This window comes from Serinus canaria, chromosome 3, assembly GCF_022539315.1.
Source record: "Serinus canaria isolate serCan28SL12 chromosome 3, serCan2020, whole genome shotgun sequence".
Lineage (NCBI taxonomy): Eukaryota > Metazoa > Chordata > Aves > Passeriformes > Fringillidae > Serinus > Serinus canaria.
Genome location: NC_066316.1, coordinates 21,009,997 through 21,036,763, shown reverse-complemented (window position 1 = coordinate 21,036,763; position 26,767 = coordinate 21,009,997). Strand labels below are relative to the sequence as shown.

Below are 26,767 nucleotides of genomic sequence, written 5' to 3'. Positions count from 1 at the left end.
ACCAGAGAACCTCCCCCTCACCATCAACTGCAGCATCCTTAGCAAGTCTTGGGGAACTGACTGTTGTACTGGCTGGCTAATTTGGAATTACTTATGTGATGTCAATAGAGCTCAGAGCACAAAGCTTATCTACCAAAATCTAGCACTCAGAATTAGGATAATGTATTCACATCTGGGCACTTCAGTATCAGGCAGGTATTAGCAAAGCAGAAAGTTCAAAAAGGGGGTGCAGTTTATGGTGGACAGAGCAATGGCAAGGTAAAAGACAGTATCACATTCATTCATGAGCAGGGGAACAAGAAGGTAGTAATCAAATGTGTGCTTCCTGATTGCCCCTTCTCAGATTGCCCCATACTTTTCCCTCTTCAACATTGTTACTCTCCTTATGGAGGTCATAAACTTATAATGGGATAGATTTCAGATCCCCATTTCTACTACTGTGTTAATTAGAACCTCTTAACATTGCTATTCATCTCCACTGTTCAAATGCTAATAATAAAACTATTAAACCCATTCTGGAAAAGGGAAAGACAATAGGCAAAAACTTTGGGACTTAAACAAAATTACCAAATTTTAAAGGAAGCTCATTCCATATAACATAGTATAATGCCAGTAATTAATGAGAGATGTAAAAAGGTTTAACTCTAAAAGATAGAAAATTTAATAATTTGTTTCCTATGGGTATATAATGAGATAGTTACCAAGTTCCCATGAGAGAGATAAGCAGATATTAAAAGGTCTTTCCAATACCTGTAATGGCTAAGGGCAACAGTTAATTCAATAGATTCGATCAAAATCACCACTTCTTTCTTTGCTTCTGATTTATTACTTTGGCTGCAGTTAGTCATCACTCATTTTAGTTTGCTTTTCAGCAGTCATAAATTATGCCTCATAAATAAAAAGATACAATCAAGGAAATCATATCAAGGAAATATCTACAGCCCTGGAGTATATTTTCCCCTGGTATTCACAGTAATGTCTTTTTAAAGGATAGCTTGCCATGGTTTTGAGTATGTCGGAACCAAAACTTACTGAGAAGGGTCCTGCATGAGTGGCACTGTAAGAGTCTCACTGGTAAACCTGGACGCCAACAAATCCAGTCTAATATCCATATTTAATTTAATGAAAAAAATTCAAGTTTTTATTGCATAAACACACTTGAATTTAAGATTATGTTGACAAGAGAAACGCACTGCCTGAGGTGGGGCTTAATGAACAAAATAACGTGGTTTCAAATGGCCCTTTTCTACTAGGGGAAAGGAATTATCTCATTCTGCAAGAGGATATCTAGAGTAGGTACCATCATAGCATCAGTGAAACAACATAGTTATGTCTGCTCTACTTTTCAGAAGCTGAGGTCAAGTGTGGTAGTCTAATGCAGATGTAGTATGAGAAATTGTCTTTAATTTGAAGCAGAAACCTTGTAAGAAAAAACATTCTTACAATCAAAATAACAAGAAGGGACTGGAAGAAAGAACTACTTTTTTTAATGTCACTGCCTTGCAGTGCATCTTTCTGTCAGAGAGATGGGAAGAAATGCGGAATTTAAAGAATGAAAAGGAGTCAGATATTACAAATGGGTAACTACCCATCACTGGTCAACCAGAAAACCAGTTTTACCTGATTTTAAACTGCAGAAGTCACTGACCTGTTTTTCAGTAACTAATCAGCACAAGCTGGAGCTCAGCCAACAATGTGACAGAGAGGCTGGTAAAACCAAGTGCCCTCCTAGCATTGGAAAGTGACCAATAGGGCCAACACATTCTACACCCCATGTAGTTGGTCCTTCCTTAGTCTTCATGACTTTGCACCCTTTTTTTTTCTCTTTATCTCTCAGAAGTCAGAATATTATTTGTTTTCTCTTTCAGAGGACCCAATACATATTTACCCTGGTGCGTCTTGAGGTATTTCCTAGACTCTTCAGCTGGCTGCAGTAACAGGAGGGTGAGAAGAACTCTCCACACACAGGAGGAATTCTGTGCCTCTTACAGTGGTCAGAGGCAGACACCTCGAGCACTGCAGCCCTGTCTTGGTGCATTGCACAGTCCTCTTGGAAAATAAACCTCTGCAGGGAGCCATAAACCTTTCTGAAGAGAGACAGCTGTAATTATTTGTCTTTTACATGTTCTGTGCCTGCCAAATAGAAATAAGGATGTGTCCTAAACCAGGAAGACATTAAGCCATTAATCTAAAGAAGCAGTTTTAAGAACACAATTAAGTGTAATTGTGGAGGAGTGATACTGCATTTGCATGGAAATCACACCATACTGTGACAGCTCTGCTTTGCACTAAATGCCACAAGTCTCTGCTCAGAAGAGCTTCCCCTTAGCTAAGAAAAACAGGTTTGACTCCATAAGATGCTATATGGTAACACAGCACACCACTTCCCAAGGTGGCCCTACACATTCCTGTTTCAGAAATATGCCAGGAAACAAAGGATTGCGCTTGCAAACTCATCGGGCCTCACGAGTGATAATGTTTGTTTTATTCAGGGGGATTTTCAGGAGATCACACAGTAGTACATGGTTAATAGAGTTGGGGATATCAGGCAGAATTCCAACAAATACCTAAAACATGCTCTAGAAGATGCAAGTATCTAAATGTCCATCTAGACCAACAGAGGGAGTTTCAAAGTTCTTACTGTTTTGAAGTATGGAAATAGGCACTGTATGCCACTTAAAACCCCACTGCGAACTAGCAGGTGCTAATATGCTCTTGCAGAACTAGCCCTTTCAAGTATAAAGTGCCTCCTTGAAGAACACTGACCTAAGCATTTTGTGGACATAGTCCCTTCTGTCAGCATGAGCTTCTAAACTCACGTCATCATTTCTGGAAGTGCAACTTCTGCACCTGGTTTTATAAAACCTAATATTCAGCTGAAGTTTCCAGGAACACAAACAAATTAAAAACAACAAAATAAACTAACAAAACCCAATGAAAAAATTCCCCAAAAGTCCAGATTCGAAAGTCCTGATTTCAGGTCCAAAGAAGCTATTAGAGCATTGAACTAAATCTCAGTATCTCAAAAAATGCTGGAGAGAGTCCCAGCACACCACTTTGATTTTAACTGCATTCTGCTGGAGGAAATTCAGTTGTATTTAAAGTTTTATGTCCAGCAAACAAGCCTCAAATACAGAGACAGGAGAATCAATATCCAGTTTAAGTGAAATATAAATCTGGGTTTCATCAGCATAATAGCAAAAGCCAAGCCCTATACTTATGAATAACTTGTCTCACAGGCAAGATATAAATTGTCAACAATGAAGAAGCTCAGAATACATCCCAGAGGACTGCTGCAAGTGACTTACACAGAAGACTAACACATGCATTGAAAAACTTCTCATGGTGAAATAAATGGCCACTGGTAAAAAAAACCAAAAATGATTTAGAGTTCCAATCAAAAGCTCAGCCTAGTTATGGAGCAGAACCAAGATAAAAAGCTAAGTCTTGAATATAGCACAATAAAGCACAATCCAATCAAGAGGTTTCTTTTCTTTTTATCTGTCACTGATAAGTCATTAAAAATGTTGGCTGAAAAAAGTCTCTGTGGTATCCACTTCCCAAAAAACAGCTTCTGACAGAGATAATTAAAAGTTAGCCCAGCTGAGAACATCCTATAGCCAATATCTACAACGTCCAGCTTGGAGAGTGTTTCTTCATCTAAGAAAGATTCCTAACAAGTAGGGTTTGGGTCTGCTACCAATGCTTACTGTCTACTCTGCCCCATCTGCACTTGCATTCACATTTCCCACAGATCCTGCCTAAAGCAGCAAGGAAATCTGGTCTAACAATAGTTCTGCTGACACTGGCTGTACAATCTCCATCCTTGCATCTGCAAGGATAGAGAACTTGATCCAAAACTCAGCTGGACACAGCCCTGAGAGCCTGGTCTATCTGGACCTGCCTCAAGCAGGGAGTTAGGCTGGATGCCTCCTGGATGTCCCTTCCAAACTGCACAACTTGATGAGTCTGACATGCGTGCATGCAGCAGCTGGATAAACGAATGTGATAAAGCAAATTTTTAGGTTTAATTCTTCATGGTTTCTGGCTACTTAAAAGGAGAAAGCAACAGCAGTGGAGCCAAGCTACCAAAGAACCTGATCTGTACAGTGTGCTCTCATTAAACCTGCAGATGACACCAAACTGGAGACTCCAGTTCATATGCTGAAGGACAGATCTGCCAGTCAAGAGGCCTTAGAGAATGGGAATTTCAGCAAGACAGATGTAAGTCCTGCTTTTGGGGAGGAATAACTTCTTGCAGCATGGCAGGGTCAGCATTACTGACTGACTAGGGAGCACCTCTGCTTCAAAGTACCTAAAGGCAGAAAGCTGAACACAAGCCAGCAGAGTAATCTGGCACCAAGCCAATGAAGCTGTAAAAGAAAGACTGCTCCACCTTGCTCAAGAGGTGGAATGCACTGTTTCAGGTATATATTAAACAAAAAGAGAACACAAACCATCAACAGCAAATTCACTTTTGAACCACCAAAAAAAAGGACTTGTCATTCTAATGACTAATTTAAAGAGAAAACAGTCCCTTCAGATGTAAACTTCCCTAAGATCTAAAATTAATCTAAGATCTAAATTAAAAATTAATTCATAATAGATTGGGGAGGATGGAAAAAAATAATGGGGAAAAAAGATGCCTTTTAAGAACTAGATTTTCCCATAACAGAGACTTGTAGAGGCTCTGGAGGGTACACAGGCATTTAAGATACACAGGCACCTACTACTTAAGTAAACAAATGCTGAATGAATATATTGCTTGAATGGAATTATTTTCAGCTTCTCAAGCCTTTAAAATACATTCACAATAATCGTTTGGGTTTCACAATGCTATTAACATTAGAATTGAGATGTGTATGTTCATTGTAAGTGTAAAGTAAGGTTCTCAGAGTGTACTGAAATCATAATCAGAGCTGCTAAATAGCTTCAATTCCCACCTGATATTCGTACTCTGTGTAAGGCAGCAACTTGTCATCTTTGAAGGAGGTTGAAGAGCCATTGTAAACCAGCGAGAGGTCTAAATTTATGTGGGCTTGAGTCGTTCGCCTCCTGTAAAGTTCATAGTACAGAATGTTCCCGTTTGGCTGCTTGGGGCCGCTCCAGAGGATGGAAGCAGTGGACTGGAAGCCGGGGGCTGTTTGGATTTCAATGAGAGGGGCCGGCTGCGCTGCCGGCGGTGCCTCCAGCGTCCGCGCCGCTGCCCACTCACTGGAGGCACAGCCCAGCTCCGTGCAGGCCTGGAGCTGCACCTCGTACCTTCGGGAACACGGAGAGGAGCAAGGTGATTAAAACACGGCAGATACAAATATAAACAACGCGTGAGATCAGGCGGATCTCTGCATTTCTCCCGGTCTTTGGAGTGTTTAATAGGCACGCAGTTTGCATTAACACACGGGCTGTGTGCTGTGCCTTGTGTGGCAAAGGGGAAGAGCGCTGTCTGCTGGGTTTTTATTTGGGTGTGGTTTGGTTATTTTCAGAGCAGTTAACATCTGCAGGAGTCAAGTGATCAAAATCATTTTGATTTTGATGATATAAACCAAAATGATGATTCATTGTAAGAGATGATTTGGATGTCATTTGAGAACTGCAGGGCTCCTCTATTACTCTCTTTGGGTTTAGATTAGTTATGTGTAAATAGTAGACAAACTTATCAACCATGTAACACACACAAATTATGCCTACACAAATATATAAGGAAAGGTCAGGTAAATAATCAAGAATTAGTGGGGAAGATATTACTTCAGTATCAAGTGCATTTCTGTAGCAGAGTCTGGTACCCTTTCTTAAGTTTTAGCTTTCATTTCATCACAAATCACTTGTTTCCAGCTCAAGGGTTCAAATATGATCCATTAATTTCAGCTCAGCTACCCAATGAATGGTCTGTGACCATGACTTTGGTCTCCCCACCCTGAATTTTGTCAACTAAAGCCCTGTTTATTCTCCATAGCAGACACCATGTGAATGATACACCAGTACAAGATTGCAGGTTTTGGAGCCTATAGCAGAGTGTTGAATTACTCCTTCTCTAAATTGCAATCTAAGTGAACACTATGCACTTCATCAAGATGATATAAGGTTGCTTTTACTATAAATTCAAATGAAAAAAATCCTTGTTTTATTATTTGCTTTTTAGCAAACAACCCCATGGGTCTGACTATCTGTTTAAGCAAGGTGTCTGAGCTGCCTGCCAGCCCACTGCACCACCCCAAAACATTTATCCAACAATTGGGTTCTTCCAGACTTACCTGCTGTAGGGCTGTAGCTGTGCCACTATGTATGACCGTCTCAGAAAGGAAACATGAGATGCATCAAAGTCAAAAGTCTTCTTTCCTGTTTCCCCAGGCTTGTGGAGCGAGATGGTGTAGTTTCTAATGTCACCATTTACTTTGATAGGAGGATCCCAGGCCACCAAAATCTCAGTGGAAGACCATGCCTGCAACCTGGGAGGCAACATCCCAGATGGAGCAGAGGGGTTGGTTTTTATCTGAGCTGAGGGACTGGTGACACTGCCCTGGCTGTTATTTGCTGAGACAGTGTAGCTGTACTCCATGCCTGGCATCAGGGTGAAGTCAAGATACCGAGTTTCCTGACCGGAGTAAACAAGCACACCATCCCTCCTTAGGTCGTAGCTCGTGATTTTGCCATTGGGCTTTTCTGGGAGTTTCCATGTGATTTCAATGGACTCCGAGCCCATGACCAGCAGCCTGGGAGCTTCCATATTTAATGGTGGAGCCTCCATGGTCATCACAGACTGGGATGTGCTAGAGGTGCAGCCCCCAGCAGTACAGGCGACCAATGCAAAATCGTACTGCGTGTAAGGCTGCAGGTTAGAGACCAGCATTTGCAAGCTGTTGCCAGGATAATACTCTTCATTGCCTAATTTCAATATGTACTTGGAGATATCTCCATTTTGTATTTGGGGAGGTGCCCAGGATGCACTGATTTGAGTGGCACTGACAGCCTGCAGAGATGGGGGGTCCACCCAGGCAGGAGCTGCTTCCAGTGTCCGTATTGCAGCTGGCTCACTGGTAGAGCAGCCTCCCATGGTACAGGCAACCACTGCATAGCTGTACACCGTGTAGGGCAGCAAGTCCTCATCCACGTAGCTGAGAGTAGCAGCGTCGAAGCTGAAAGGATAGAGAACATCATTCTTCAGCAGCCTGTATGACTGGAGAATGCCATTGGGCTGTGCTGGGGGCGTCCAGGATATGAGCACTTTATGGGGGTTGGCTGACACCACAGATAAACTGGGGATAGCAAGACCTTTTGGGGCAGTTTGACTAGTCTCTGCCATTGTCCAGGAGCTGTCAGCATAGCCTGCTGCATTCCAGGTGCGTATTTTATATTCATACCTTGTCCATGGCTGTAAACTTTTATCATTATAGGTGAATGTATTGCTTTCAGTGTTGTATTCTGTGAAAACAATTTTCTCATCTTCTGTTGTTGCTCCATGCCCTGCAACAGTCTCTTCTGTGTGTCTGTGAATAACTTCATAGCGAATTATTTTTCCATTCGGATTAATTGGCTGCAACCAGCTCAGTTCAATGTTGGTGGCATTCACTGCCTGGATTACAGGTGCCATCTGGGATGCTGGGGGAGCTTCATCTGTCCAGACTGGCTGGGGTGGAGAACGAGTGCAGCCTGCTGCATTGCACACCTCCAGCACGAGCGTGTACAGGGTGTACGGCTCGAGGCGCCGGAAGAGGAACTGGCGAGATAAACCACTGTACTCCAGGTGGTCATCACTGAAAACATTGTAGGTCTGTGAGTTAAGGAAGAAAAAAAAAGAAAGGCAGGAAGGGAAGGGAAGGGAAGGAGGGAGGGAGGGAGGGAGGGAGGGAGGAAGTGGCGGAAGGAAGGAAGTGGCAGAAGGAAGGAAGTGGTGGAAGGAAGTGGCGGAAGGAAGTGGCGGAAGGAAGGAAGTGGCGGAAGGAAGGAAGGAAGTGGCGGAAGGAAGGAAGGAAGTGGCGGAAGGAAGGAAGTGGCAGAAGGAAGTGGCAGAAGGAAGGAAGTGGCGGAAGTGGCGGAAGTGGCGGAAGGAAGTGGCGGAAGTGCGGAAGTGGCGGAAGGAAGTGGCGGAAGGAAGTGGCGGAAGGAAGTGGCGGAAGTGGCGGAAGTGGCGGAAGTGGCGGAAGTGGCGGAAGTGGCGGAAGTGGCGGAAGGAAGGAAGGAAGGAAGGAAGGAAGGAAGGAAGGAAGGAAGGAAGGAAGGAAGGAAGGAAGGAAGGAAGGAAGGAAGGAAGGAAGGAAGGAAGGAAGGAAGGAAGGAAGGAAGGAAGGAAGGAAGGAAGGAAGGAAGGAAGGAAGGAAGGAAGGAAGGATAAAAGGAAGGATAAAAGGAAAACAAACCAAAACAATTTTTGTCAATAACCAGTAGATGAGACCCTTAATGTTTGCAATAGGGTAAGGACTATTAACCAATGATTCAGAAACTTATTCTTGCTAGTAACAATCAGGTCAGAAACAGATCATGGATACAAAAGGAAGGTTTTGATCCAATTTTCATGATTTTTTTCATTTTGAATGCAGCAATAAATCACTTAGTGGCAGTTTTCATTATATTTGATTGTTATCAAGTCTCATTGCAAGGCTTTCACAGGCCAGCAGAAAGCTTCTCACAGATTAGCTCTAAAGAATATCACTTAAGGGAAAAACCACCAAATAAACCCATCCAGTTGCAAACCTTGCAGGTAAAGGTTTACATGCAGTTGAAGCCATTGAGCTAAAAGATGACCTGAATTTCAGAACAACATTTTATTAAACCCAGGTTTCCTACAAACACATTTTGGTCATGTCCAATTTCACGATAAGTAAGATTATGAGCTTTCATGTGCAGCTTTCTATGCATTAAATGAACAATTTGGTTCAGTGTACATGAAAATTTGCAGTCACAGTAGCACAAGAATGTTATTATTCATTTTAATGTAATGACAAGCATAGAGAACTCATGGAGTGTCTTGGGCTTATATAGGACTTCCACTTTTTTTAAACTATAATGCATTAGATTGAGCCTTTTCCAACAAAAAAAAAAGTTTTAATTTGATATTCAGCATTTCCCTTCTGTTTTTTAATCCAGTGAACTGTCAAGATGAATATTACCTTAATCATGCCATTGGGTTGGGAGGGCTCTGACCATTTTAGCAGCAGAGCCCTGCCATTTTCTTTCTTTTCCACAGTGAAGTTGCTCAGGCCACTGGGTGAAGCTTCCAAAGTGCGCACAGATGTCCAGGGGCTTGAAACCTGCCCGGCGTTGTTTACAGCTACGACATGAATATGATATGTTGTGAAAGGTTTCAATCCAAATAAATGAGCCTGATGCTTTGTTCCCTGAAGCAAGAATACAGATGTTTGAGTTAGTTAAAAAAGTAATCAGCATCTGTGGTTTATGTCACTTGGAAAATGAGGCCTCAGCTCTGGGTCACTTCTGACTGCTTTGCAGAATACCCCATCTGGTTACTAGGAATTTTTTTGGTAGTATTTTATGACTGAGCCTCAAAAAGAAATTCTTATGGTTTTAAAAAATTATCTATCATTATGATGGAGCCTTTGGAGTGAATTCCTTGGGAGTCCTCCACAGTCTGAATCTCAGCTAGGACACAACTTACAGTTCATTCAGCATGTGTCTGAGCTTGCTCAGTGAGGATGAAACTTCCTGGAATTGGACTCAAGCATGTAAAAACCTGTGGTACCTGAGTGATGCCTGCTTCTCCAGAAATCTTACACATCTTGTGTGCACATGTGACATTTCATAGGCATGCTGTCCTGCTGTAGCCACTCAGGCCATGGTAATCTGAATAAACAATTTGTGAATCCCACGGGGCTCAGCCAGGGCTGAGAGGACTGGGGCACAGCTCAGCAGAGGGGCATGGTGGGGATGCAGGCTGATGGACATCAGCCGTGGCCAGGAGGGGCCACTGGCATCCCAGCTCCCCCCAAACAGCATCTGACACAGACCTGACACTGCTCGGGCAAGGAGAGCCTCAGCACAAATCTGATCTAGGCAGGAAGGCAAAACAGCTGTGGAATTATTCTGAACAGACACAAAAGGCACAGTGACCAACAAAGAACAGGAGTAACATGTTCCAGCAGGAGACTGTGCAGATGTGTCAGATCAGAGGAACAAAGAAAAAAGGAGTTCAGCTGATCACTGATATATTTAATCTCATTTTTAGCTGTACTTTGGCATGAATTATATAGACCACAAGAAAGGGAGTGCAGGGATTCAGTTGCCTTCATGTGATAAAAGAGCTGGAGTCAATTTCCCTGTGTCAGTAAGTCATATTAAGTTGCTAAATGCTAACATTTCCAATTGTTTAATATTTAAACATTTGTTAAGCTATCAGACTCAGAAACAAATTTTAAAGAAATATTAATTTCTTTTTTTTAAATATTAAAAGTTGGATCATAAATATTTAAATAGTTATTTCCTCAAAACAATGAGTTAGTCTTTTAGATAAATATAGCACAGCATTCGAATGACCATTATGAATATTAAATCTGAAGATGCCACAAGTACAGATTATAAACATACTTTTCTGATAAATGATTCCTTTTTTCTGTTAAACAGGGCAAACACTAGCAAGATTAATAATGCAAAAAAGTATAATTCTTTGTTAGGAATTCCCAGTCATCACTGCCAAAAAAGCATAAGCTGAAATGCAAATAGCAATCACCTCGAACAGATTATATATAAAAAAGCTCTGGCTGCTGTGGGACATTTAGAGATATCTTTTGTCATAAGAAACATGGAAAGCATGTGGGCTATAAAGCAAAAACATATGTATATTGTCAATAGCAGCACCTGTTCAATTACAGTTTATTTCGGTATGGAGAATTTCATTCAGCCCCTAGATGGCAATACTATCAAACACTTTTTGTAACATGAGTACTTAATGATTAACAACGTGCCTTCAGTCATCCAACATACTCAAGGCAGCCATTAAAAAAATAACAAACCTGATTTCATTATAGATTCTTTTAATAAACATTTATGGCTTAGATCCTTGAGAGTGGAAGCGTTTAAACTGCCATAGCCAAAAAACCTATACAGCCGACTGCAAAATTATGAACTGCAGGTTAAAGAACCACCTTTAAATCGAGGCTCATGCTTAGCATAAAAATCTGGCATCAGAAATTATGTTGGCACAAAACATGATTAAAATTAGCTTTACAATTGGATGTAGTCTGTATTAATAGTTTTTATGAGGACAGTTATCTATTAGGTTTTCAAAACAGAACTTTTAAAAGCCTAAAATTTACATTCCACGGTTCGGGGGTGGGGATGGGAGGAAGGGAGCTCGCAGCATTAAATTACTGCCCCTGAACTGCTACACAGAGGCTCTCTGAAGGTACAAACACATTATTAAAAACATCAGACAAAAAGCAATTGCTCTGTTTTTTAATGAGCTGCATCATCGGGTGGGTTTTTTGTGACAGCACTGCTACAAAACACTAGATTTCTATCTTTAAACAGAAAACTGGCATATTTTTCATCACTCTCTACCATTTTCTCACTAAACCCCAAGATTTAATTATTTACAATCCTCACTACACTTTGAAATGAAACAAGGATGGAGGGATTTCCTTGCCTGCAGTTCATCATGTTCTCTGGAGACTGCTAAACCATTCCTTCCAGGATGACTTTTATCCCTGGCTCCTACAGATACTTCTTGAAGAGCAAACGGTTTACATGTATTTTTGTTTTGTTTGGTTTTGAAGTAAGCTCAGGGGACGTACTCCCAGAATACAGAGCCACACTTTCTCCCCCTGCACTGCTGCCATTGCCAGCCGTGAATTTGCTCAGCTCAAAGGCTGATGCTGAAAAGAGTATGGATGGCAGACTCAATGATTCATTTCAAGAATCACTTTATGTCCTCCCATGACATTTTCAGCCTAGAAATACTGTCCTGCTGGAATGGTCAAATATAAATTGTAAAATATACCTTCCACTGATAGCACTGTAACTTTGGCTTCAGTGGGCAACGACACAGCCTTAAACAGGTGGAGGAACAAAATCATTGTCTGGAATATTCTCCCAATCCTCCTCTGCAACGCCATAAACTCATATTTCCCATGTTTACACGTGCTAACAGTTCAGATTTCATTCACCATTAAAAGAAAGCCAACAAAATAAAATTTTAATGTGAACATTAAGACATTCTTAGACTGGCTGACCATGAAATCCAATGGACTTCAAGCCCGTGCCCTCCTTTCCCTGTCCCCAACTGTGAAACATTCACACACCATCAGTCATTAAATTAGGAATGTTCCAGCAAACATTTAACTGTGTTCAGTCTCACATTCCTCCTCTGTGGCCCTTTCATTCTTTCCTTGTAAACACTACAGGAAGGGACACCTGACAAAGGAGGGAGGTTGTGGCAAGCCACTGTGACCTGATCACACCCAGAGCTTAGCCTTTGGCACAGTCTTTGCTTTTGGTAGCCTGGTCTCCTCCCCTGGTGCAGCTCTAGCAGCACCACCCCTACTCCAGGCAGGACCTTTGTTTTTGCTCTGTAAAGTGCTTCACACGCTGCCAGTGGCAGCACAAGCTGTGAACAGCAACAAATACGCTCCTCCACTAATTCCACTCTTCTCACTGTAAATGAGGAGAAAAGTTATTTAAAATAAAACCTTGTTTTAACACATTTTTCCAAACATAAAATGAGAGAACACAAATCATGAATAATTCATTCATCAAGATTTGCTTCGGATTGCCTTTTTTGTTTGTTTATTTTTTAATTCATGAACACAGAAGTCACTTAAAGTCTGGAAACAAATTAGCATAGTCTTTCATGTCATTCAAAGGCAGTGGCATCCATAATGCAAGGTGCCTGCCTTCCTCACTACCTCTTGGTCCTCCTTCCAGGCACGGGCAAGGCTGTGCAGCCTTCAAGGGTCTGATGATTTTACACTGCCTACTGTGATTGCTTTTGACTACTTGAAGTGCCCCTAAGGTGGCAACAGGGTCAAGAGGTCTTTGTAGGTTGAAAATGATCAAAAATTAGCATTGATCTGTAGCTGTCAATAATACTCTGCACGGGTGGACTCCCTGCACAAATGTTTAAACTCTATACAACTACACAACCTAGTCATCTTTGAATCTATCGATCTGATGAAGCAGCACTTCCAGGGGTGTCACTCTGGGCTTTTCCTCTTCTTTCAAGGCAGGCCAGTTTACCCAGTTGCCTAGGTCTCAGGGAATGAGTTCAAGCTGTGACAGACACATCAGAAGATCTCTGAACCACTGAAGAGCTGCCCAACAGGCAGTTTGAGTATCTGTCCCTTCTTCAGGGGTAATCATCAAAGCTCAGCAAGTCACCACCAGTCATGTTAAGGTTACACTCTGGTTTCTTCTCCCTCCCTATCTTCTCTTTGTACCATAATCTCTGCTTGGCAGGTATCTTAAATAGCTGAATAAAAAGCTAGCTCATTCTTTCTGTAGCCTCTAACTAAACCCAGTGGCATCAGACACTATCACACTGCTAACTTTAGTAGTGGCACAGGGATCCAAATCAGCTCTTTCATAATCCATGGACATAATCAGTGGGAAGGCAGTTCAGTAGAACACCCCCTTGTCTAGAGGCAGAGATGGGGAATTCTCCATGGACAAGGGAGGAGAAAGCTATTGTCTCCTGACAGCCAGAACATCAATCCAACCATTGTCTGACTAAAATTTTCAAATTCTCCATCAAGGAAGTCAAACAGATTCCTCCACACATGGCAGAAGCAAGGGGGAATGCTTGGGAGTTTATAAAGATACTCAGTTTATCCTCACCTTTGTCATTATTGTCTTATCCAGCTCCCAGCCTAATCCAGACTCTTTGCCATTTTCTGCAAAGCACTGGGAGCACTTCTACCTTGACTCTGATGTTCACTCTTATTTCCCAGACAATTCTCAGCCCCTGCCTTCCCTCTAAACATTGCACTGAGCTCATATTCACATGCAAACACTAACTTGTCCTTTGGGCTGCCTCCCTCCTCAGGCTTATATCATGCACACTGTGTCTTTTCCATTTAAAAACTCTATTCCTGAAGCCTTATGCTCAGATTCACAAGGATATAACTTATGGATACACAGGTAATCTATGAGTCTATTCCTGTAGCAGTGCGGACTGGAATATAAATTATTCCCATGGTAGTACTGAAAAATCTTAAAGGTTAGTCAAACAGAAACCAACATGTTATTCATTTAACCAGAAGTTATCTTGCCTACAGGTAACCAGAATTTCCATTTTTACAAGAAATTGATGTTGCACTACTTATTTTCCTTCCAATTTGTATTAAAAAAAATAAATATCATTACATTATTTTGGTAAATGTCACTCTTCAAATTTTACATTTTAAGAACTTTCCATCTCATTTCAGAATTTTAATATTGCCTTTCAACACATATATTTAATTTTAAATAATGACTTGATTATTTTATATGACCCAACAGGCTTTCAATAGCAGCAAAATGTACACAGGTAAAAAATTTTATGGCAACTAAAAACCCAAAGAATAAAACTAGACAAATATTTAAATAATTTTTTTAAGTTTTTAAATCCAGATAATCCCTTATTAAACACGAAATAATTTTTAAACATTTTTGCCCAGGGCATGTTCATCTAAATCATCTAAATTGTCTTTTGTTGGGATGAAAGGACACTCTTCCTTTCCCAGAACTGAGATGGATCAATGCAGTCTTTTCTTCTACAGTGGCTAGGGAATGACATTTAAAAATTCATTATATTTGAGTCGGCTTTTCTATAAATAAATATAGGAAATTTTAGTTTAAAAATGGATTAGAATAAATTCAGCTCACAAAGTAAAGTACATAAAATGGCTTCCTATTAAAACATAAACATTGATTACATGATCATAAAAATATTCCTTCCTTGAGATTCCTGGCAAAATGCTTTCTTTTTTTTTCAACTTTAAGAATATTCCTGTACTTTATTTTTGAGACAAACTGTAGTTTTGCCATCAACACCAGAGAACACAACTTTTCTCTCCTCTGTGACCCAGTGTTCTAATCCTTTCTCAACAGCACCACTCTAGCAGCATTGTTAATGAAAACTATAATCTGCACACCCTGTTTCACTTGCCACATAACTGAATCATTTCCTGTGCCAAGTGTCCTACGTGGGCTTGGGGACTGTACCAGGAAGAAACCTTTAAAAACAGCAGTAATCCAAATTCAAAATAACCTGCAAATAACAACAATTAATACCTGATAGAAAATTACTACATTGAAATTAATTTTCTTCCTTCCTGGCAGGCCATGTGGATTGCATGCAGCTGAATCTGTCTCGTGGAGTTGTTGCCTATTTTCACAGTAGACAGTTTTCTTTCCTGGCACACCTGGGACCTGCTGCAGTCTCACCAGGCATCTGAATCCCCAGCTCTGACTTGAAAGTAAAGCAACATAAAGAAAACTAGGATGCATTGCACATTAAAATGAAATCAAATAAAATCAAGTTGGCCTTTGGGTAGCAGTACACTTTTAAAACACCAATGATGTTGCACTTTTGATGATAAAACCTTAAAAAATCCTCTTTGGGCAAAGTCAACATTGCTATTTCGGTGAGATCCTCTCCCTCTCCCTCCCCTCCTTTTTATTGCTTTTCTCTTATTTTGTTTTTCTCTTATTTTCTCTTTTCTTTCATAATTATTTCTTTAAAATTCATCAAACATCACCGAATGGCACCTTCTCAAAAATTTATTTCCATCTGTATTTGTCTAATTTCTACTAAGAAATATTGAAACCCAAAAAAAGATTTCTCTTTCTGCATGACTAAGTAAATCAAATAAACCAAAATATCAATGACATGACACTCCACTATAGGCACCATCTAGAGGACAATGTCAACATGTTTTCCTAACATTAATATTTTATCTCTAACAACACTCACAAGACCTACTGTATAATAAACCACAGTTTTCCACCTTATTTTTCCCCTCATATTTTTCCACTTTAAACCATGTTTTATTACTCCTCACAGCTAGAAAGTGAGGTAGAAGGAAAGAAGTAGCTCGTTTTATAAACTGGATCGATGATGGGACAGTTTCCCATAAACTTTGGTTTACTCAGTTCAAATCTGACATCACTACTTATCTCAAATGGTACTTTTGCATCCAATAATCATGTTGAATATGAGCAACTAGACTAAATTTCTCTTCAAAATAGAACAGGTTATGTCTCAAAGAAAAAAAAAATAGTACTGCTTGAGACAAAATAAAGCATAACATAAGATAATTGAATCACAACAAAAACCAGTTATGTGTCACCCTTGGAAAAACGTGCATATCTTGTATGTCCTGATCTTTAGCTGAGTGGGTCATGCTTTGTGGAGAGCTGGGGGGAGTGAGAGAGGAGAGAGCAACTTCATCAGCAAAGACTTCATGGTATGTAAAGTGCAGTATGATATTAAAGCAATGTCAAACCCTACAGAATTGAGCTGGGAGATTTGTGTGCCATTCCAAACTCACCCACCACATAATGGGGAATCTGCATTAGCACATCAGGGAGTGCAGAACTTGCAATTTGCCTCGGTCACAAGGGGAATAGGAATGAAGCATCTTTCACGTGGAGCTTTATCATCTGGGGTAGAAACACGTCTTCAGAGAAGGTAAAAAGCAGGGAAGTCAAGCACACAAAACCTGGTTGGAGTTTGTGCCTCTTCATTACTAGGTGCACTCATCCAGCTGAACTCCAAGATTGTTTAACAGAAGAACCACATGCAGTGCTCCTGATGAGCAATGACTTTCCATCCACTATTTGTTAACATTTAGGAGTGGGGTTTCTCTCATGGATTTTTTCCATAGTCTGTGGACATGGCAAGAGAAAAAAAAAAAACACTGCTGCTGTCAAACAGCAGCTAGAGCCTAAGGGCTCAAACCTGCAAATGGTAGGGGGTACATCCTTAATATGGAGCATTAGGGGGTTAATGTTATATTTTTTCCTAATGCCATAAACCGTATTTTCCATTTGATATTTTGGCTGATGGCCAGAATCAGAACAAACAAAATCTGGACTGCCATATCAGTCTTCTTAGTCTCAATTTTATTTTTTTTCCCCTAATAGTGTCCAGAGTGGTAGGAGCTCTATAGAACTATGTAATGAAACCATGAATGTTTTTGTTATCTATAAAAATAGGCAATTTATGTCCATGAACTTCTCAACTCAAGCTATCTTATGGCACACAGTTTTACTTTGTTGCAGAAAGAATGTGCTTTTGTCATGACCAAATATCTTGGCTTTTAGTTTCATCTGAAGTTTTGTTTTACATGAATTCACATTGCCTCAATTACATTTTTGACTTCAAATATGTAGGCCATGAGAGACCTTTTTCATCTCCTTCCAAATAACATCATGTATGATAATGTGAGGAAAAGTAGCTCTGAACACTGTAAAACCTTTTCCACCTGATCTTAAAATTACCTGGGTGCAGTATCTCAAAATTTCTCTTTTCTGTAAAATTTGAAAAAGGGACTTTGGCTGTAGTTTTGGTGAATTGAAGACAGAGAGGAAAGACTCCTTGGTTTTTCCTCTATGAAAGCAATTATTTTCAGTTTTTGCCTTTGCACAGCTCAACAGCCATAACAGGGAAAGAGAAAGAAGAAAACAAGAGTTTGAAGAAAATCTTTAAGGCGACTTGTTCAAGGGCAGTTTGAATCTTAACACAGCTTGCAGGTGAACTCCCACATCAGTTTTCTTGAAAATGCCACTGAATGTCAGTTGTGCTCAGTTGTTGCAGTTATATATGACTTTTCATCATAGGATCTCACATCATGTTACAAACATTAATTAATTAAGTCTCAGGATATCCCCCTGTGTTCCTGTGTGCAGCTTCAGAAAACTATAGTTATTGGTTTAGATCCCGTTTTACACAGGTGCAATAGATGTGTCATATTATTGTTAAATGCAACCTTAGTTTATTCCCTTTTCTCAATCATTCTGAGTCCTTGTCTCTCTCACCCAATACATGCAAAAAAAGAGCAGTTCTAACTGCTGCTAAGTAGAGGAAGATAGCACAGCCTCCAGGCAATTCACAGCTTTAAATCCCCGCTTTCTGCCAACACAATGGGAAATAAAAGCAGCGTTTTAAAGGAGACTAAAAGGTTTTTACTTCCTATTTTTTATTCATTTTCTCTGCCCTGTACTGAGCAGTCCTAGCTCTTCGTTCAAACTTTGCCTGCTCTGTATGTAATCACTTCTGAGAGACATTAAATGGTAAGCACAAACAGTTTACTTGGAGCTACATTATAAAGGCCAACGTTCAGTCTGAGTATGTGACTGAACTTAAAGACTCAGCTTTAAAATGAACTTTTAAAAACGGTATTTTAAAAAAAAGAAGGGCCAAAAAGTGCAAACCCCAAATTCTCAAAAGGCTTTTTTCTTCACCAGGTTTTCCATTCCTTTCCTCAATGCTCTACACTTCCTACATGAAGACACCTGCTCTCCAAGCAGAGGCTGGCTGAAAGTAAAGGAAAGTGTGCAGGCAGCCATCTGGGAAAGGTGCAGTCCAGTTATGCCAGTATAAGCCAGGAAAAAGGGATTTGCTCTGCACCTTTTCGTACAGAGCAGGCACCAGCAGAAGGCCAGAAGCACACTGTTTATGCAGGGAGGATGAATTCTCTCTTTTCTGTGTCTGGAGGGAAGCTCAACCTATTTTCTGAATATTAGCGGGGGATATTGGTCAGACACACATTTGGGTGTATACTCAGGGACATATTCCTCTGCAAAGTACAGCTTCCCATCAAAATGCTGAGAGGTTGAGCAGAGATCTGAGACTTTCCTTCCAGATCTTTATGGGATGTTCCCCTAGTTTTGGAGTAGGGGGGGATTGCTGCAGGGGATCCCTGCCCCTGGTGGTTGTATGAGCTACTGGAGAGCCTCAATGAGTAGCCTGAAAAGCCCCCATGGTAAAAAGGATGGTAAAAAGGAACACAAGGAATCTTGTTTTCCCATTCCAGCTGTCATGGACTGCCCTGTTGATGAAAATAAGAGTGTCCAATAAAAACAAGTTCTGTATTTCCATGTCCCTTAGCAGCTGTGTCTTGCCATATGAAGGCTTGGAATCAACTCCACACTGAGGAAAGGCTTGAAAAGAAGACAAGAATAAAGAGTGGTAATGGACTTTGGTAGAGTAACTGGAAGAGAATCTGCTTTCAGGTTTAAAGTCTTGAAACCAAGCAAGCCAAAATGAAAGTGGATGGATGAACGTCCAGATCCTCCTAGGATCACATGGGTACAATTCCCTCTACTTTCAGCTTACAGGGCACACTCTTGGAAAGAAACTCACCTTGACACAGCATATGAAGCTGTGTCTGCAGACTGCCCATTCCCATTTTCTATGCTGTCAGGTGAACACTGAATTCATATACATACACAGAACAGCAGACAGCTATGTCTGCTGCAGTGGGAACCAGGAAAGCAGCTAGCTAAGCTTCACTTTGAAACACTAATGCCCAAATAAAACAGAGACTTTCATCATGTCCTTTCATTAGTCCCTCCTAGTGTGGGTTGGGCTTCTCAGTGCAAAGCTCCTGCCAAAAGAGGAGAGTCTGAGCTGCTTGTGGCTTTCACCCGCCAGATGGATTAGTTAGGGAAGAGATGAAATATGTAAATACTGAAATATTACTTGGAAACTGAAGCATAACAAGTTTAGTGTGGATTCTGTATTTTCCTTGGATATTTAAGTTACTTGAGGAATTAAAACAGATCACATAAGCTTAGTAAAGAACATACTGTGCTGATTTCTGAATTGAAAATGTCTTTTCAGCCCATTATCGACTCCAGCATATTAAGTTGTAAATCCACCAGTCTCACTGCCTCATCTATTGATTAGCTGCATGTATGCATGTTATAAATGAGCAATCCAAAGAGAAATTACTACAATTTAGTCATTTTGGGAAAGACTTGCAAATGTATTTAAGTGCCCAAATATGAGGATAGGTACTCTGGGAAAGTGCCACAATGTTCTCCTACATTCTGACCCAAACCTTGTGTAGCTACTGTCCTCAGTTCCTGCCTACACTCTGCACAGAGGGAAGGAGGTCTCTCCAAAGGGAAAGTCTGATGTTTAAGCTTACCCTCTGTTTTGAATGGCCTGTTGGAGAAGCCACACTCTCTCTCATGACAGATTACACACACTAGCCTACATATGCCATCCAAAGTGTATAGAATTCACAGCTGTGATTTTATTTTTTTAAATTCACTTAAGACTCAAAGAGAAATAAAGGCAGCAACAAAATTTTCAATCAGCACACAGCAACAGACCATACAGGTCTGCTCTTTCTTGTTTCTTAAAATGAAACACAAAACCATTCATAGCTTTAGAAGTTGAACTGCAGCAGTTTCAAAAGACTTTTAAATCAATGTCAGCTTCCATTTGCCTTTTCAAGGATGCTGGATCAGGGCCTTCATAAGCAGAAGAACAACACTACATGGTGAATGTAGAGGGCATCCTACCAGAACAGGGATTTGCTATAGTTAATCTGAAGCAAATGTCTTTTTAGTTAACACTGAAGCAAATGTCTTCCTGATTTCCATGCACAGTCCAGCATCTTGGACATGATCTTCAGTATGACATCATGTTAGTTGAGAATAAAGTGTTACTCAAGTGGTTTAAAATTGCCATTAATACCTTCAAACCAAATATCAATACAGTGGTTTGTTCAAAAAGCAAGTCAAGGTGTTGTGATGCTTTTATGCAGGACCAAAAAAGATAAAAACTGCAGCATCATAAAGATCTGTTGCAAATTTTTGTCTCAAAAATATCTTATTTTAAAAGCCACATGTTCTCAACTCTGATTTTTCTCAAAGGCAGTACTGTATTTGACATCAGGGCAACTAGAGCTCAAACAATTTTGTTACCCTGTGGAAAAAGGTGATGTTTTCTTTCCCATTTGCTCTCAGGGTCTCTATTCAGTCTTTTTAGACCTGGACTTCCCAGTAACATTAAGCACAGCACTTAAATATGTCACTGTCTTAAGCTACAACTATAGTATAAATCTCATGATCTATTGGTACATCACGGGTCTAGTATTTCTAGCACAGACTAGTATTAGAGAAAATCTAAATTATCATCTGTCCTGAACCCCTGAAGAGAAAACAATAAAAAATAATTTTATTATACCATAATGACAAGAATAATACTTCATCTGGGAGAAGATGCCTTCTGACTTCTCATTAATTCCTTTTTAAAGCCTGTTGAAATATAAGAGCTCTGCAAAGTTTCATTCATTTTGTTTGTGCAGTGCAAAGTTTTCTTTATAGCAAAAATACAGAAAATTTATTACTGCTAGGAGTCCACTTCCCTCACTCTCTTGCAATATTAAATGTGCATTTGCAATTCTGATCTTATGGGACAATTGTAAACTTTGTGTCTTTTTTTGTAGCCACTAGAGTAGCATCTCCACAGTGAATGGAATATTTGTCTCACACTAGAAACTCTGCTCTGGATTGGAAAAAAATAACTCGATACATTCAAACCTGCAGAAAATGGACTTAGAAAAATACTTGGAGCAAAACTGAGAACCAAAACAAGTAATGATTTGTGCTATGCCCCAGTACATTCACTAGATCCTGGGACATCTGTACATCTTCCCATTGTGAATACACTATTCCTCAGTGTCCTTCTGGCACACAGACGACAAACTCCAGGGGTCTCTCTGGGGTGCATCAAACCCCAGCAGTCACATCATTTCCACCTTAGGCTGGTGTGGGCAAAGAACTGTTTAGAAGACAAACATGCTAAAAGAGGAAGGTGGAACAGCCATAGATTAGTTCAAAGAAGGCAGCCACAGCTGCAAAGTCAAAGGGCTTGAGGATGTTGTACTGCAGGTCCAGCTGCTGCTCTTGCACCAGCCATAGGATGCCTTAAGTGAACATCTACGTGACTGTCTCCCAAAGCTTTGCCTGTGTAGCCACACAGCCCCCATTAATACAAGACCTTTAAAGGACATTACCTGATTGAAGCAGAGTCCTGCCTGTTGTTAGGACTGCAGGACCCTCAGAGTATCTGGAAACAGAAACAAGTTCCTAACAAAAATCTGAAAAACAGAAGTTATTTTCTACTAGACCCTCAGGATGGAAATTCCTGCTTCCTGTATCATCAAACATTGCTCTTAGGAAGGAAGGCTGGTGAAGGGAAAAGAAGGGAGGAAGGAACAGCTTCCACAGTTTGGGCAGTAGGAGTAGAGCAGCCTAAAGGTGCCAGAGGTGTAACAGGTGATATTTGATATGCTAAAAGCTGTAACATGGCACCTACTAATATGGTGCGAAACATTTTTCTGAATCCACCAGCAACTTTGGCAGCAAGCCCTCCACTTCATGGGTAGAAACCTGCTTTCCATGCTCATAAAGCAGTTCAACAAGCTTGGCACTCACAAAGCAGTTCAACAAGCATATCCTTTCCAAATCATCTGGCCTGTCAGATGCTGATGGAGGGACATCTGTACCAATCTCTCTCTTTCTTTAAAGACCAAAGAGATTTTGTTTAAAGGAAGCTAAAGAAACAGACTTGAGAATACAATACAGCTTTTGCAGTTAAACAATAAAATCTATACGTCATGTGTCCCTGTGAGTGGAGTATTAATACACTTGGATGCTCCAGATCCCATTAGTCATGCATTTCCCTAACTCTGGCCAGATAAAAAGTTCAAGTTGCTGAGAGAAATATTTGTGGTTTATGAGAAGATAAACTCATAAATCAGACTTTGTTTCCTCCTAATAGAGATTATATATGTAAACTACTCCCACACATTGCAGTTTTCAGACTTCCATCTTCACAAGAGTCTACTATTTTTTGCCTTCTGTTTCTTTGGAAACTGACCAACCAACCAACCAAAAATTACTTATGTTTGGATGTTTTCATTTGTGATTGTACTGGTACTGAGAAGCAAGAAGGACAAATATAAAGACTGTTGTGAACTTTATTGAATCTGATTAACTGTCTGGTTTGGGCTCAATTTAAATTTGTCAAGACTAAAAGTCCCCTGTCATCTTTTCCCTGCTCCATACACAAATGAGATCTTCACACAATTCAGAAACTGTGCTAGGTCTGCAGACAAATACCAGAGCTGCCTGTCAGCTCCTTCAGCAGCCAGGCAGCCCAGACAGCTAGCTCGCAATCTCCCTTCCCTCCTCTCTCTGACATTGCTCAGTTGTGCTTTCAACGTTGTCAAAACTCATTTTGACTGGCCGGAAGATCCAGCAGGAATTGGGTGCCCTTGCAAGGGTGTGGAAGTTCCTGCCCTCCTAGGGGCATGGGAAGGGTGAGCAGCAGCTCTCCTGCACAGCAGACCCAGAGTGATTGGAGCAAAGGGAGGCAGGGGTGGCAGCAGTGGGGCTCGGGACCCCCTGGTTTCCAGCACCCTCTGGAGAACAGACAGCTTAAGTGCACATTCCCTGAACCACTGATGTGCACCCCGGCAGACTCATCCCAAGCAGGGAACATGGCTGTGCTAGGCTGATTTACCAAAAGGACTGATATATGAACTATCAATATCTGCACATGATTTAAAGCAGGAGGAGTCAAACTCAATAGTCCAAACAGCACGTATTATAAACTTCTGTGATTTTTCTCTTTGAATCGCCATCTCAGAGTTTTCCCTTTACAAACTTAGTAGTTGTGTGACTGTTTTTGAAATGAAATCATATTGGCTAATTATTCAATTTATATATTTACAATTTAATTCCCACCAGGGATGATGACTAATTAGAATCAGTCAGTAATGCACCTGCTGACTGGATAACTACTTTCATTTTGTTTTTTATTTTTCAGCTATTGTTAATAAACTAACTCTTAAGACTGCCAACTCTGTCAGTAAAATCTCACAGAGCTTTTGAGCTTTGAAACCATTTTAATACACTGCAATTCTCCCAACAATCTGAAAAACAACAGAAAGTCGCATTATAATTGAAAAGAATAAAAAGAATGCTGCACTTTGAAATGAGAGCCACATTTTGGATTTCTTTTTCATACCCAGTTAACTTTATATACAGCTACAGTATAATGTGATAGTAAATTTATACCCCTCCATTGTCACCTGTTCAAAATGCATTGGAATATTCAGTGGTTTTTTTTTTTCTGTTTCTAAAGTCTCCATCACAGCCTGTGTGAGAACTGGAATAAATAAGCAGTCACATTTTCTCATACTGGAAAAGTTCCAGAAGGGAAAGGGCTCTTGACAGAGCTAAAGGAGTTTTCAAGACACTTTCTATTTCCATACTCGTTCTTTTGTATGCTAGGTTGCCTGCCATTATGTTTATGTAATTCTGACAGTGTTCTTAATGACACACTAACAGATTGTAAAACACGCTGCTGGCATTTACTTGTTTTTTATATTTTTAAAACAATGTCCTTCATGTAACAGTAGTTAAGCGCGGCAGAAGGACATCATTAGAGCCATGGTTAAACTGTAATTTACACCATTAGGAAGGCAGGAGCAATTTTTATTGCCTGGCAATTTTCTTGCTGAAATATTTGGACCATATGGCTCAATTTGTGTAATAACCTTAATTTCAGCACCCTTCAGGTCTGCCTCCATCTCCTACGGAATGGTAAAATGCGGTTTAGCAGAAAAGGCAACTGTCTATACTTAGAGAGTTGAGATTAATAACATGTCACGTCCTGTTTTTGGTGAAGGAATTCGAACAGCAGCCAGATGGTATCTCTACAAATAACTGTCAGGGGTCTTGATCTAATCAATACAATGTATTAATACATCTCCCTTCGCTGCTTCTCGAGGGGCTAGCGTGCAACATCTGGAAAGATTGGGGGGACCGCCAAGTAGAAAGCTGATCCTTTTCAGAATCAAACTGAGCCCAATTAATTTTTCATGTATACTTGATAACTGTTTCATAATGAGCTATGCGTCTTGACGGAGTTAGGGCTGGCGGCATGAGCGGCTTGTGCTTCCTATCCCCATTCAGTCCACTTACAGAAACCAACCCATTAATCAAACTATCTGGCATAAAACTGAAATCTCAGCTCAGCAAGAGATCAATAACCATCCTTAAAAAAATCCCCACAACCAGAGCAACAACAAAGACCCCACCACAGAAAAGGGTTTAGTGGGCAAAAGTATCCAGGCATGACATTAGTAATTACTTTAAGAAAAACCAAAAGACAGAGCCATACTTACCTGACATGCACCTAAACCACAGAATTTAATATTAGCTTCCTGTCAAAAAGTAACATTTAAGTCCATTAAAAATACACTGCCATTCGGCTTTCTAGATACAGAGGCCATCTGGCCCCTATTCACCATAATTGCTATTACAGTCTCAAAAATAATATTTATATAATGCTGTAAATTAACAGACAGACACCCATTCACACTCCCAAAGAGCTTTCTGTTGATAAACTCATCTTCTAGCACCATGCAGATATTAGGGTCTTGCTCCCTAAAGAAAGAGGGGGCAAGATTATAGGCAAGATTATACATGCATTCCAGGGCTTTTTGTAAAGTCTGAAAAGAGGAGAGAGAGAGAGGTCACTTGGCAGGCAGAAAATGGGAAACTGCAACAAGCATAGGGGAGATGAGCTTGAATGAGGCTGTGAAGCTGAGTGATGGGAATGGATTCAAAAGGGAGCAGTAAAGAGAAAGGACAGGAGGTCAGCTAAGAATACTAAACTTATCTTGCATAGGACACCCCATGGCTGTTTGATGAGAATGACTTTGGTGACTGTAGACCTAGATTAGATTCAAAGGGAGTCCCCAGTGGTATGAGGCTCTATGTTATATTACCAATTCCCATGAGTCCTATGGCTTGCTTTTGCTGCCTTTTTTTTCCTTAAAAAGAAAAAAAACCAAGGTAGGATTATCTGTTTATTAAAACTACCCTTTCCTCGCTAAAATTCCCTATGAAATCTAAGCATGTGACATAACACTTCTCAGCCAATTTGAGTAAAAGACTTTATCTATGGAGGGAAGTGGGGCTGGAGGGTAGGATGGGAGCTGGGGAGTGGCCTTTCTAATTATCAGCTGAAGAATTCCTGTATCTGTAACTGTTGGGCATGACCCTGGGGATTTTAGGAAGCTGCCCTATGACTTCACCAACAAAGAGCGTTATCTTGGAGCTGCCTGATACATCCACTTAAGGACCTTGGTTAAATGTGAATTAAAATCTAGTCAAATCCAATTAAGCATTTTTAAACAGATATCTAATTTGAAAAACAGCTGTACATATTACCCAACAAATTTCTGCCTTCTCCTTCTTCATTCTTATTTTCTACTTATAAATGAAAAAGCATCTGCAGCTTGCTAAAATGTTGCTTTTTAAAGCTGATTAAATGCAGTCACATAACTGGGCACAAAGGGAAGAATGTCCTCATATTACATCTTCCTAACAAATTATATTTAATAAGATGAAGCTTTGTGGGGGTTTCTATTTTGTTTATTTGGCTGGTTAGCTTGAGCTTATTCTCACAACTGAAATGCAGACACAGAAAAAAGCATAAATAAAAAGCATATATAAAAACATATATAGAGAAACAGCATATGGAGCATTTATGCAATCTCATTTTAGTCATCAGCCTTTAAGCTTTGTTGGGTTGTCCACTATTCTCATGGCTTCAGGTGCACACACAGTAAAGATTATCACATCCAGACTGCTCCCACCACCATCTTTCTGCCAAAGAGTAACATCTTTTAAACCTGTCAAGCTGCTTTATTCCATTGTGTGGGTTAATAAAGCTGATTAATCAGTGTAAAAATCAACCACTTTCTTTGACTGACACTTATCAGTAGCAGCACACAAGTGGACCTCA

The 26,767-nt window shown here is 40.4% G+C and overlaps 1 protein-coding gene across 1 annotated transcript in view; it reads right to left on the bottom strand.

Moving 5' to 3' along the window:
- Nucleotides 1–26,767, bottom strand: part of USH2A (usherin) — a 371,525-nt gene that overhangs the window by 20,806 nt on the left and 323,952 nt on the right. Inside the window, exons 61-63 of the mRNA XM_050972284.1 lie at nucleotides 9,105–9,332; nucleotides 6,252–7,768; nucleotides 4,944–5,262 (exon numbers count right to left, since the gene is read on the bottom strand). Of these exons, the coding sequence (XP_050828241.1) occupies nucleotides 4,944–5,262; nucleotides 6,252–7,768; nucleotides 9,105–9,332 (2,064 nt within the window). The remainder of the gene's footprint in view (nucleotides 1–4,943; nucleotides 5,263–6,251; nucleotides 7,769–9,104; nucleotides 9,333–26,767) is intronic.